The sequence below is a fragment of the Artemia sp. Qi Xiang Cuo genome, chromosome 6, assembly GCF_049724085.1.
Source record: "Artemia sp. Qi Xiang Cuo chromosome 6, ASM4972408v1, whole genome shotgun sequence".
NCBI classification, from domain to species: Eukaryota; Metazoa; Arthropoda; class Branchiopoda; order Anostraca; family Artemiidae; genus Artemia; species Artemia sp. Qi Xiang Cuo.
Genome location: NC_142799.1, coordinates 54845147 through 54860232, shown reverse-complemented (window position 1 = coordinate 54860232; position 15086 = coordinate 54845147). Strand labels below are relative to the sequence as shown.

Here is a 15086-nt window from a genome sequence, read left to right as displayed (position 1 = left end):
TTGTTGTTTTTTTTTGTTATAGGCCTAATACTATTTTATGTCGAAAATAAAGTAGCTCTACCATACTATTTTAAGGGAGCAACTAGGAAAAATAACGAATCAATTAGACCATGGATAGTAATAATTGAACGGTGATCAAACCACATGAAATCAATCTTTCCACATATCGTTTCATAAAATTTCAACTTTCCGGCTTATATTTAATCCTCATTTGCTGTTGTTCCTTTGGCTCCGCCTGTTTTAGACATTTGCACCAATCACATTTATATACTATTTATTCGAACCATTCATCTTTTCCACTAAAAAGCGCATCCCTGATTGGTTTGTCATGGTTGTGAATGCTTCATGTAACCGTAACGGAACAAATTCTGTCATCAGTCACATAAGTGCCTTGTCAAGAGATATAACTAATTTTCGGATAGCTTTTAATTTTTTTAGTTTAATTTTTGTCGCAGTAAAAGTGAACTAGCTTTAGGAATGATGCGGCCTTGTTTCACTGGATACCCGTTCCAAGGTAGTTTACCAATTATTGTTGTGACTGGCATAGCTAGACCCATAGTTCAGAGGAAAATTACAACCGGGGATTAGTGTTTTGTAATTTCTCTAGCGCTAATTCAGCTGCATACGCTGGTGATACTTCGGACCCTCTCCCCCGCCCCAAAAATCCCTAGATAATATCTTATCCTACTGTCCATCATTCTTTGGCACTATTTTCAAAACACCCCTCACCCTCTCGAAACAAAACTTTGCTGTTTATCGCACATGAATTACCCAAGAGTAAAATTTTTAACAAAACTATTTTCGATACTTTTCAATTAGCTGGTACCCACGTGAGAAGTCAAGTTTGGTTAATGCTAATGAAATAAAACAAAATATGATGAAAATATAATAGTTTAGAAACAAATTTGGGATATATATTTGCACATTAGAGGGGTGGGGCAGGGGTGGATCCAGGATTTTTGAAAAGGGGGCGCAAAATGGGCTGATCCGATAAACTTGCGTTAGGAGTAAGTTTAATTAACGCAAACTTGCGTTAATTAAGTAAACTACACTATCTTAGACTACGTTAGAGGGAGGGCGCCCCCCTCGCCCCTCCACTGGATCCGCCACTGGTTGGAGGGTAAAGCACATTATATATTAAATACATAGCCTAACCAAGGTACCTTCTCCCCCCCCCCCCCAAAAAAAAAACCAAAAAACAATAATTTAAATATTGTGAACGCAATGACAGACCACGGTTTACGATCCAATTCTCTATTGAAAGATCCCGCTTGACTAGTTTTCTTTAGCATCTTCCCTATACAATATATCGTGTGGGTACCAGCTAATTGAAAAGTACCCTTTTTCTTAAGAAAAGACTCACTATTCGAATGCTAGTTCATTGCAATCCTTTTCAGACTCTCTCGTTTTCCCTCCACTTTTGTTATGCCCCTTTCTCTTTCTCTATCTTATGACATATTTTACGACGTAAATTGTATTTTAATGTACGTTTAATTATCAATTATGTTTTAATCTTCTTTTGAGAATCTTACAGGCTCGGCCATTTACGTCTTTAATCTAATTTGTTTATCACATTTAGCAATACTAAGTTTCTAACTGAAAAAATCTCCAAAGGCTAAATAATCGAAATTTAAAAAAAATAATTGGATTTTCAAAACCCAAGTTTAAAAGGTAACTATGTGCTATACGAAAAACAATCGAGAATTTCGATCGCGAAGATCAGATAAACACTCGAGAATTTTGATTGCGAAGATCAGATAGGACAATAACCGGTTAGTTTGCACTGTATAGTGATAGGATATAGTGTATCACCATAGATGTTCAAATTAAGATTTGGGGTTTGCCAAGGACCGAAGAACAGGCATTTATATTTTTCCAGGGATTGTTGCTTAACCTAACCTAATTTTGGTAATAAAGTATATTAAATTTTCATCATATTTTGTTTCACTTCATTAGTATTAACCAAACTTCACTTCTCGAGTGTTTCTTGTATAGCCTAATACATAACTACCGTTTAAAATATTGCTTAGTATCCCTCCCCCTTTCCAAATACATTTTATAAATCCTTTTAACCTATAAATTTATGCAAAATCTGGGTTTGAAAATTGATTTTTGAATAATAATTTGGATATCTTTTATTTCGCTTTGAAAATATAGTCTCATGCTTCTAATGTTTGAATTAATTCCCCTAAAGTTTACTATAATCTTCAAAAAATAATCCTGGCTAATGTACACGTTTCTATATCGTGTGTGCATTAAATGGATCCCAGCTGGATATTTTTCTTCTTTTTTTTTCATTATTTCACTAGGTGCAAACAAAAGGATAAAAATAAGATAAGGATATAGAATCTAAATTAGAGGTTCAAAATTGGGTAAATATATACCAAATCATATTATTGAGTTAGGATTAAAGTGAATACACCATTCGATTCCTTTTTTTATGCTGATTACGAATATAATAATCATTTCTATCGGAAATGAATTTTAGCCCCCCCTCTAAATATGCCAATTCAGGGTTAAATTTCTACATTAGGGGGGGGGTGTAAAGTTTAAACTTACCTCCCATTTACATCAGAAACAAAATTTGCCCCCATCCCCTCAAATGTAGAAATATAAGCTATACCCTGAATTGGCATATATAGGGGAGGGGGCTGAAATTCATTTCCAATAGAAATGATTATTATATTCGTAATCAGCATAAAAAAAGGCATCAAATGGTGTATTCACTTTATTCCTAACTCAATAATATGATTTGGTATATATTTAGGCCTACCTCAAAATGAACAAACACTTAGTTATATATATATAGGCCCTATACTAATTTTTATGGGATTACAACTTTAGCCAACGGTGTAAGTTTTGCTGGGACTGGGACTCACATTGGCAGCTATTGTATTGGGGGGATGGGATGTTTGCCCCCTAGATTTAAAAAAATATATTTCTTGCGTCGTTTCATTGAGAAGTGTTCCTTCTTAATATTTTCACTGTGAAAATAATAGCACTTTAGAGCGCTTCGACCCCACTTTGAGAACTGTCCTCCCACATAATCCGTAATTTACCACTAATGCTTCTTCAATAGTTGCAAGAACAGAAAATAAGAGGAAAAATTCCAAAAATTGCAGTATGTTTTTATTATTATTCCTGTCATTACGAGTACTGTTTCTTTGGACGGCCCCAGGCAAGACAGTGTTTGGAGGGGGCAGGGGTACAGGGTTTGAATAGGTTACATTATTCCACCATCAATAGGCTACATTATTCCTTTTTATATCGTGTTTGGGTGGAAATATGACTCAGTCAAGAAATCAAAAAGTATGTTAGAAAATAGATCTGAGAATTTTTGACTTTAGAGGAGTAGAGGGCACTTTAAAAGTGTTTTAGGGATAACCTGCCCACCCCATGGGGCATAATTCTGCTTATGGATTCAGTTCAAAGCATGGTACTATAGAACTATATACCTATATAGCTATAACTATATATAGTATATATAGTTAAATAGTTATAACTATATAAGTATATAACTATATAGAACTTTATTACTATATTTTACTAATAGAACTCTTCAATAGTTAAAAACTCCTCTATGATGTTACAGAAACATGTTACTACCGATTTGCAAGAACAAATTGTTTTAACTAACAAACGTCCCAGTTTTGCTACTGCATTTTTGGGTATTTAACTTCATAATTTTGAAACAATGAAAAAAAATAGACATTGGTTTTAGTCATTTCTTTATTATCACTGTTTTCTTTTATTTTAGTGTTTAATTTGATGCCTATTTTAAATATTCATTTGCCGCATAAATCTTACAACTGAGGGTCTCCGTTTCAAGAGCATAAATTGTCACGTAATTTATAGTTAAATATTTGAGTTTCCCCGCACTGAAAAAAAAAAATAAACGCCTAACAACCGACCCAACAACGCAATAATGGCTTGAGTTGAGCCATTTTAAAAGCTATTTGCCGTCGGTTAATGCGATATAGCTTAGCAGCACTATAACAAGATGTTCCCATAGTTCTAAAGTCTTTGGAGGCATGTATGTAAAACTTTTTCTTTTTTTGGGAGGGGGGGTGAAAATTAAAAAAACTTGGGAGTTACAGAAAATCTCAAGACTTTTTCCTCTCTTGTATCTGTGCCTTTGACTTCTTATTGCTCACAAATATATTTTTAGTGCTTCTATGGTAGTTATTACAGGTGAACTGATTTTTTGAAGGGCTATAAGAATACCAGGACGTGGTTACGGATCATACATCTAAGTAAGTTGAAATCCAAATTTGTTCGGGTGGGGGTGAGGTAGGAAGCCTCCCATCTCCGTTAAAGTATAGCTTTCCGAGAAGGATCTTTACGTAATTTTTCCTTTTTTTTTACAAGTTTCGGTAATAGCTGTTTTTGCTGAAACTCAGGTTTCTATGTGTAAACAATAAGTAGAACAATAGGAAAATTTTTATATAGCTGAGACAGTGGAACGCAACTTTAAATGAATATTTCGACCCTATATCCAAGGGCCGTCCTCAGCAAAACAAACGAAGAAAAAGACAATATAAAAGAAACTCACATTAAAATTCAATCATTAAAACTGAAAAAAGTTTTTTAAAATTTTCAAAACAGCCTTAGCATCATTACTTCAAGGAAGTTCAACCAGGACTGGTACACTAAGCGAAGTGGAAAAAGACATTTCATTCAAATGGAATAAAAACACTTACAGACAAGCTCTTAAAGCTAATCTTGCCTTCTTGGCAGCCAGCCTAGAAGGTCTACTCGTAACAGGTTAATTATTTACTGGTATTTTAATATAATTAGTTAAATCATTTCTAATTAAATTTGTATATAAAGCATTAAGCGAATATTCCCTCAAATCTCTATTTAAAGAAATATTACTATTGTTATTTACTATTACTATTAATTTTTATTACTATTAAAAAAGTACAAATTTTAGGTCAAGGAAGGGTAAACCAGCTTGGTGGTGTTTTCATAAATGGCCGTCCCTTGCCAAACCATATTCGGTTGAAAATAGTTGAACTAGCGGCAGCCGGTGTAAGACCTTGTGTTATTTCACGACAGTTACGAGTCTCTCACGGATGCGTCTCCAAGATACTAAATCGATATCAGGTAAAGTGCGTTTGCTTTTACTAGGTCTGGGGGGGGGTACCTATCGGTTGTATAATAAATACTCGAAAAGTAAAGTTTGGTTAATGCTAATGAAATAAAACAAAATAGGATGAATATATAATAGTTTAGAAACAAATTTGGACTATATATTTGCACATTAGGGGGTGGAGGTAAAGCATAGCATGGTTCTAGGCAAATACTCCTACCCCCCCCCCCCCCGGTGAATACCGCCTGGGACCTACCACCCCGGAAAATACTTCTCGCGGAAAATACCCTCCTGGAAAATACCCCCCTCCCGCGGAAAATCCCCCCCGTGCAAAATACCCACCTGTAAAATACCCCCTCGTAAAATACCCCCGCGGAAAACACCCTTCCCCCCCCCAAAAAAAAAATATCCCCCGTGGAAAATAAGGCTTTCCAAATTTAATAATTTTATTTGAGTTTTTTTTAAATTCCGTAGGGGGATGGAATTTTGGTACTTCTGTATTATGCGGGGGGTATTTCCCCCCCGCATAGTGAATGGTTGGGGGGGGAGGTGTTTAACCGAAATCTATAGCGCAAATTTATTTCTAAAGTAACGAAGAAACTAAAAAAAAAACGATGTGTTCTCGAATTTTACACAGCGTAAACTTGAGTGAGTGGCGCATAATACACAAGTACCAAAATTCCATCCCCCTACGGAAATTAAAAAAATGGGAGGGCATTTTAGGGGGATTAAACACCCCCTTCCTCCACCATTCACTATATTCATTGATGTTATTTTTCTGTGTTCATGGCCGTATATTTTGCTTTAAAATACACTTATTTTTCTATCTATCTAATATGCAGAATAATTGTACCAAACACATTTTGCATGCAGACCCGTTATGCTTACCCCTCCTCTCCCCCACTAATGTGGAAATCTATAGCGCAAATGTATTTATAAAGTAACGAAGAAACTAACAAAAAAAAAACTGCGTGTTCTCGAATTTTACACAGCGAAAACTTGAGTGAGTGGCGCATAATACACAAGTACCAAAATCCCATCCCCCTACGGAAATTAAAAACATAAAACTGAAATAAAATTCTCAAAATTGGAAAGCATTATTTTCCACGGGGGTATTTCTTTTTCTGGGGGGGGTATTTTCCGCGGGGGAGGGTATTTTCCATGGGGAGGGGGGAGGGTATTTTCCGTGGGTTGTATTTTCCAGGGGGTATTTGCCGGGGGGGGGGTAAACGCAGGCCACCGCATAGCATAGCATATACTAAATACGTAACCTAACATAACCAAAATACCAAGTAAATACTTAAACATAATATAGCTAGAATTTATTTTGAAACCCAGCCAAAGCTAATTCTGTGGTATGAAGAAATTGCTTGATAAGCTCCTTGGCTCATGTTTGCATCATTCGCGATCGAAATTATCGAGTTTTTATTATATAACCGATAAGTACCGGGGGATTAATATTTAAATTCAGGTAAAAACTTCTTTCTAGTTTTCTCTGAAGGGCACCCACTTTCATAGTCTTATTCACCAACTGGTGCGCGCTACGTGAAGTGGAAGTGTGCTATGATTAGTGTAAAGATAAATTTGACCCCCCCCCCCTCCCACAATTTTTCTTTCGATTCATAAAAATGTAATAAAGTGCACATAGAAAAGTTCTTTTGCCAACCCCTCCCTGAAATAACCCCTGAACAAAATCCTGGATACGCCCTTAACATAAGGTAACGGGGTCTGAATAGCCCCTCGGTATCCTGGTCTTTTGGTATTTAAATGATTTTTTTCTATTTTCTTCAACGCCCGAGATTGATCTGTACATATTCATTTATTTAATTTAAAGCTATAAATGCTAAAAGGTATGAACAACACGTTCTTGGAAGATATCCATATCTTTTGAGCCTCAAACACATGAAATTGTGACTTTCTTGATGTCTAATTCAACTACAGCATATCTTCTAAACGATTGTCACTTCCATCTCGATAAAACTGTGACAGCTTTATTGTAAAAGTGTTCAAACACTACTTTAAACAGCAGTAAAAGATATTTTAATAATACCGCCAGACTTATAAAACTTTCTACACAAATAATAGGTTTTACACTTTGTGAAGAAGATTCTTGTATTTTAAAGATTTATGGATACTTGTGTCTTATAGCCACCACACTCAAGTTCTGTCAAGAAGTGAAGTTTGGTTAATGCTAATGAAATAAAACAAAACATGATGAAAATATAATACTTTATCAACAAAATTATAAAAACTACAACAAATAATTATGGAAGGGGCGCCGCCCAGACCACATTATATTAAATACGTAACCTAAACTAACCTAACCTAACCAAAATACCAACTATATATTTAATTAAAATATAGCTACAATTTAGTTTCCTACCGAGCCGAAGCTTACACTGTCTGGTATAAAGACCGTGAAAACCGGTTATTGTCTTATATTCGCGATACAAGATCTTGAGTGTGGTGGCTATAAGACAAAAGTACCGATTTATGTAGCTTGGAATCTCGTAAAAAAAGGAACAGAAAGTTTTCTGGCCATGGCTATAACTAATTACTTTAAAAAATAAGTATCGTTTTTCATACCTTCAACTTTACAAATTTGCCTTTTCAGAAAAAAAAATTATTATTTTATTTATTTGCTACTTCGGCAGCCAAAATATAACGTTGAAGGTCAGTGAATTAGGCAAGGGCGGATCCAGGATTTTTTTTTCAGGGTTTTTTTTACTGATTTTTGACTTTTTCGGGGGGGGGGTACTAATTTTTGACTCAGTTTTCGACTAATTATACTGATTTTTACCTAGGTTTTACTAATTTTCGACTTATTTTCGACTCGGTCAAAAATTTCGGGGGGGAGGGGGTTCAAACCGTGTAATCCCCCCCCCTCTCCCTGGATACGGCCTTGGAATTAGGTCTTAGGCTGCTATAGATAGTATTTTGAGAGCCAAAAGGTCATATTTTGTAAATTTGAGTGTATTTTATCTTAGCCTTTAACTTTGTAGCTTTGCAAAGTTGTTTCGTTTAATGCAGAAATTCATGTTTTATTTTTTGCTAAATAAAGTCATAGCTTCTTGTTTTGAATGAACAACAAAATCCAACAAAAATACAACCAGCCATCATACAATTTTTCAGCCATGTACAATTTTTTTATTATTCTATATAATTTTTTGTACAAATTGCCTTGTCATTTATTTTCTGATGAAAAATCCTGAAACTATGAGCTCCGTCATGGGTACATATTGAAAAACTACCTTTTTTTAAATTTGGAGCCCCTCCCTGATCAGTTACGCCCTCTTGAATTGATTCCTGCTTAGGAGTCGGGATGTGCTGTCCAAAGACTATAGTTATAAAGCCGGGAAGCAGAACTGCTAAGAACAGTCCTCTGCTTCCATCACTCGATCAACTACAATGAGTTACCTTCATGTGCATTGAAAGTGCCAAAAGTGAACAGGAGGGGCACGAAGAAACGTGTACCCCTGGGTACAGCCTCAGCTCTGGACAACCTTTGTTAAATTTCATTTTCATCGTACGTTTACCAACTTTTTTTCAGGATTTGACTTCATAAAACTAAATAGTTTTCACGGCGATTCGATGTGAGTGCTTATCGCAAGAGTCAAAGAAGATTAAAGTTCACTCCTAATGTTTAAAGTTAAAATAAGCCAGCAAAGATTCTTCTTGGGCGTCTACGCATGCTTCACAAATTTAAGATATATGTCGTCAAAACGCTGTTTTTTTTTTGTTTTTTTTTATTGGGCCAGTTTTTTTTTTTTGCGCACGTGAACACTCTTCAAACGCGTGAATAAAATAGCTACTCTGTTCAAGTCCTATATTAGGTTAGCCATTCAATTTCAGCTCAGAAGTTTATTAACTCAAAATATTATTAAAAAGAAAAGATCGAGACCCAATTTCAAAATCATTTACACCAGATGGTACCCGTCACACGTTTCACTGAATTGGCCATTCATGGGACTATTAGGTTCAATGTATGATTGCAGGAGGGGGAAGGGGCAAAACATGTATTTCAATTTTAGTAGGTAATTTATTTTACTGGAAATACTAAAAAAAAGTCATTTTCAATGTAAATACCCTAAAAAAGGTATTTCTCAAAATGTTGGGGGAAACCAAGGGGGAATAAAACCCCCTGTCCCATCACCCCAGTTGACACCAAAGCATGTAACAGCAAGTTATGGCGTTGCGGTCAGTGCAGAAGTGGCACTCAGGTGAGTTCTGATCAAGTGGCAAATTCTGTATAGGGTATAAAAATCATTCCTTGCAATTGCTAGTAATTTTACAGAAAATAATACAACTAAACATCATTTTCCTAGTTTGAATAATATTTAATGTAATAGGAAACTGGCTCGATTCGAGCTGGCGTTATTGGAGGCTCAAAACCGAAGGCTGCTACACCTGAGATCGAGAAACGTGTTGAAGAATATCGACGAGAGAACCCTGGAATTTTTTCATGGGAGATTAGAGACAGGTATTGTCTTTTTATTATTATAAAGTTTTTTATCAGTGTTTTACCTTGTTTCTTCTACGTAACCTTTCTTGACATAAACTACATAATGATGTAAAAGCTTTGCGTGAAATCCTCCGTTTGAATTTTCAGATACTGAATTTTAAACTATATTCCTAAAATAAAATAAATCAAAGTCATATTTTTTTTTAATTATATTATCACAAGGAATTCGAAATATTTAATTTCCATTAAGTAGAACAATCTCTGTTATACTTTTGTTTATTAGAATTTTTTATATAATAAGCCCCAAAGGTCAAAAGCTGCACTAACTATAGGGGCGGAGGGGAGAAAACACCGAAAATGGAAATCAAGTTTTGTTTCTGCCCCCCCCCCCAACATTAATTCCGTATTGTGGTGTTTTAGCCCCTTTAGAACTGATAGAAAGGAAGATCAAGTTTGTCTTGGGAAGGGGGGCAGTGTTATCTAGTACTAAGTAGCGAGGTCAAAGCTAATGAAAAACGCTATCTAAAACTATTACAATTGTGTTTTTTAAAATTTTTTTCCTAAAAAACTACTTTTGCAACAAGTCTACAAAAGGTAGGCTTGTATACTCTTTCTCGAAAACAGTCTCCGATCTGCATGCTAACGTGGTCATGCTAACCAGGTTTGTATTTATGATGTTTCAGTACCCCCTTGGGGAGGCGACTAAAAAGCAGACACATCATTGCTTCCCATACAGAAAAGTGATTTTGCTTGTTGCACAAGATGGGGGACTTTTATTCTCCTATAAAGGAGTTATCGGCTGAGTTAATTCTAATGATGCAGTTTTCAGTCTCTATCCAACATTATTGAGGGGTTTCAGGTCATTTTTCGAAATTTCGATAAACTTGTTTTGCAATAAACTTTTACCATTAAAATTAATCGAAACAATAGTTGTTATTCCTGAATCAACTTTAAATAGCTATTTTTCCTTACTTGACAGTTTTTCCAAAAACCGTAATAATAAATTTTTGGTTACTATAGGTTTGGGTACGTTTTTTACTTGGTTATACGTCACATGTTGCAACCATGATCAATAAGAGTAGTTTAAAAACAGACGGATATGCCTACTTTCAGAAAATTGCAGGTTGGATGTAAACAAACTTCGAACTTTAATCAAAACTCCAATATTATGAAATCAAAATTAATGTGCTTTTAAGAATGAGATAAGTTAGGATTCAGGATTGTTTTAAAGTAGTTTCTAGCATTTTTTTTTATGGCTTCCTTTAAATGGTCCCAAGCTCTTGACGATTACCGTTACTATTATTTTTGGACCTATATATATATATATATATATATATATATATATATATATATATATATATATATATATATATATATATATATATATATATATATATATATATATATATATATATATATATATATATATATATATATATATATATATATATATATATATATATATATATATATATATATATATATATATATATATATATATATATAATTATAATTTTTATACTACCTTCAAAAAAGAACAAATAAATCCAAAAGAAAAATTAAGAAGTCTGAGAAAAACACAACACTCACTCCCCCTCTAAAAAACACACACGCAACAAAACACAAAAATATTATAACTGTCCCATATGCAGAAGTATGTTTCTGAGAGGGAGGAGAAATCGGTAAGTTGTATGAAAAACTTAAAAGATATTAGTAAACATAATTAAAATTGGATATTTTTGAGAAGGGAAGTCTAGAAGCAGACCCCCCTCTTTCTGCGTGTAACTGACTTGATGTTATAAAAATGTAACTAAACACTCAATTAATAATAGATATTAAATCTTTTCAAGACTAAACTATATTCACTGAAGGAAGGCCTTCAGAATGATATTTAGTTCATTTTGTATGTTATGCATTTGTAGAGTGCTAGTAGATTCAAAAGCTAATACGTGTCTGACTTTTAGAGTAACTTTGGTACGTTTGACACCAGACACAGGAAGATGATTGACTACAGATTTGGACCCTAGTAATGACACAAAGTTAACGATATACAATTTAATTTCTCGCATTGTCTATATAAAATACTTGTCTTTGTTCTTTTGACAGATTTCTTCCCCCTTCCAAGCCCCCTCCCTAAATTAATTTCCTTCTGTGTTCTATCTGACCACAGTATTTCACGGCAACTTAAAAGATACTAGTTAATAGATATGCTGATGAAGTCTTGCACGATTTTTTTTTACAATTTACTTAACACGTCATTGACTTTAATTGCATTATAATGAGCTTTTGTTTCAATTAATTCCTGCTAAGTCAGACCTGGCTCTTAATGAAACATTTTATTGCCAATAAAACAAAACATTTTTCCTTGCTATTTTTTGTGGAAATTGCTTACTTAAGAAACAGCGTACATTGTCAAAATCGAAAAAAATTAATCTAGGCTATATATGCCGGAGCTGCGGTTACATTCTCAGTTGTGTTAGAAGCCTTAGAAGGAATAGTGATATTAGTGAGTCATGTTTTAATAGTCCTAAAAAATGCACGCTCTTTTAGTAGCCCTCTCGTGTGTACAGACATATCGCTCAAGTGTCCTTAGAATGTTATTTAGGCTGAAGATTGGGCATGAAGGAATTATTGGTTAATTTAAAAAAAATTCTACCACACCTGCTAATACCACTTTTCTACTATTAATTAAAATAATTACTATTATTGATAGAACCTATCCACCAGCATTAGTAATTTACTTTGGATAAATTGCAAAACTGTGTTAATAAAAAAAAATTAAATTAAATGAATAATGTATTTTTAACAGAAATGGAAAATAGTTAATTCCAAACTTAAACGATTTGAAATTAATTGTTATCGTTAACCATTTAAAGAAAGCCTTAAAAAATACTGGAAACTACTTTTTAAAAAATCCTAAATGCTTGCTTCAGATTGAGCACATTGAGCTCAAGGGCACATTGCTTCAGATTGACTCCCCCCTCCCCACCCAATATGGATATAATATACAACCCATTTTTGTAGTGTCATTCTTTTTTACAGTAGATACTTGCAAACGCTAAACGCTAAAATTTTACCACGGCGATCGTTTCTCAAGCAGCGAAGAAAGCGATGACGTAAAATTAGCGAATATATAAAATGGACTGTATGTTTTTCCATCAGGGGTGGGGGGATAATCGGCATACAATGAGGTTGTGCACCCTTAGGGGTGAAATAAATAGGTATTCATGATTGTCTTAAAGTAGTTTTCTAAGTGTTTAGGATTTTTAAGATGATTGAATAAGTGAGAACTAAAGATTACGCTGAATAAGGGAATCAAACTGTATATGGACTGAAATTAGCACAAATAAGTGTATTTGCTTACTGAAAGCTAAATATATGGCTGAAATTGGAAGTTTTAATTTATTTAATTAATTTTTCTTCAATTTGGCGAGAAATTAAAAAAGTTTTAAAAGAAAATAAAATTAAATAAAAATAAAAGTTTTAAATTAGAAATAAAAATTAAAGTTTTAAAAGAAAAAACTCTTGATGAAAATTGCCTCTAAAATTCGGCAAGTAAAATTGAACTGATTTATAATTATACCAATATACAGACATCAAAGGAAAATGTTCGAAGCTTATGCAGTATGTTGAATTTTTCATAACATTATATATAAAAAAAACGGCTCAGTAATTGGCTTTCAGTAAGATACAAATGACAGTCTATGCATTTAGTAACAGTTCGAGTCACTTTAGCTATTACCACTATCCTAAAACCTCCTAAAGGGCGTTGACGTTCACGAGTCAAAAGAGGTGTAAAATATCCATATGCGCAAGTTTCAGGATTGAGGGAAGGGGGTTGGTACAAAAGAGCCTTGTCTCAAATCCTCCGATTGCACAAGGTACATTGTCTCAATTGTACTAAAATGTATCTGTGAAGTTGTTTTAAAATTGATTATTTGAATAATTTAACACCCCACCATATTTTTTCCTTTTGAACTTATTAACTCACCGTATTTTGATTAGGCATATTGCAGCCTTAGTCTCAGAATTGTCATCAGTAATCTCGGTAAATAGAAAATTTTGAATATGCTGCGGAGTGAAATTAAGAAAATCCATTTGGCAACATTAGACAAATTATATTATTTAGACCCCCTGCCCTCCTAAGACAAAGAAGTTTACATAAAAAACTATAAATTTATTTAGTGCTTCTTTCTTAGAAGTGTTTCTTTTCCTTTTTTTCTCTCTTTAGTGACTTATGGTCACTATTGAGGTGGCCTATGGTCACCAGGAAACTTCTAAAAAGTGTGCAAAAGGCCATTTTAGACAAAAGGGGATGAATTTTGGCTGTAATAGACGCCTTGGACGCCCTGTTGCTTTTTCCCTTTTTTGTGACATCTTTGGTACTTGGCCCCTCTTGGGAACTCGTACAGTCTCATCAGAAGACATGCGGGGAAAAGTAATTTAGTTTTGTGTTTCTTTAATAAATTCATGACAAACTAGATGCAGCATTTTCGAAAACTAAGTGTCAAAGGTGTATTGTGGGATGGAACCAGTGGCGGATCCAGGGGGCGAGGGGGGCTCGCGCACCCTACCCCCTCCAAAAAAATCCTGGATCCGCCCTTGGACGGAGCTAGGTATGCTGAATTTGTTATGATTTTTGGCGATATTCTATAATGGAAAATTTACTACGAGTCTGATAAGGCCTGCTTGACTGAATAGCACCGAAAACCTTCGCCTCCATCCATGTTATGCGCGTAAGCAGGGCTGGTGGCTTTTGGCCGCCCCTCCCACATATTAGAATTGTTTTTCCTTTTTTCGCCGTTTTTCCGTAATGTCAGTACGCTATAATTTGCCTGAAATATCTAACGCGTGGGAAAATTACGCCAAATATAATTTTAAGCTGTGTTTTTGCTAGGCACTGACAAGCCTTCACCTTGGACTCTGATTTGGAGGGGGGCTGGTTCTATAGAAGCGGTCTTTTCTGGCCATTGCGTAACAAATAGTAAGAATTTTCAAGTAATATTTTGTATCATGTGGCCCGAGGAGAGGGTTCAAACCTGCGGAAAGCTTCCTTAGATATAACTTTATATAGCGATATAGTGTTATATCAAAATATAATGTTAGTCCAGTCAAAATTCTCACAAGGCTACTGGCATGCATTAAAAAGTTGCATGTCACCTAATTTTGTCTCTCTTTGATGTTTTTAGAGAGATTTGATGTATAGTATTCTAGACAGCTAGATTGCATTTAAGATTATACTTCTTGTAATTTATGACCTCATTCTCATTTTAAGACGAATAAGTGGGTATTACATACTTTTAAGGTATATTAATTTTGGTTAATTACGGTACATTGTGCGTTTAAGCTTGCGTATGTTTAATCGTCGTTAATAAGTTGTTAAATTTTGGCAATTAATCTTAAAAATAAGATGAGGAATGGCAAACCTGATAATATTCAAAACAAAAGCATATTATGCCAAGATAAATTTGAAAGAAAGGTTCTGAAACAAAATCTTTTATTGAATATTCCTAATCCAGATTTTTAGTATAT

General features: G+C 34.3%; 1 protein-coding gene across 1 annotated transcript in view; it reads left to right on the top strand.

Annotated features, from left to right (window-relative positions):
* The first annotated feature begins 396 nt into the window (after positions 1–396).
* Positions 397–15086, top strand: part of LOC148951394 (protein gooseberry-like) — a 44385-nt gene continuing 29695 nt past the window's right edge. The window contains exons 1-3 of the mRNA XM_089090842.1: positions 397–514; positions 4934–5106; positions 9442–9572. Coding sequence (XP_088946968.1) covers positions 478–514; positions 4934–5106; positions 9442–9572 — 341 coding nt within the window. The 5' untranslated portion in view covers positions 397–477. The remainder of the gene's footprint in view (positions 515–4933; positions 5107–9441; positions 9573–15086) is intronic.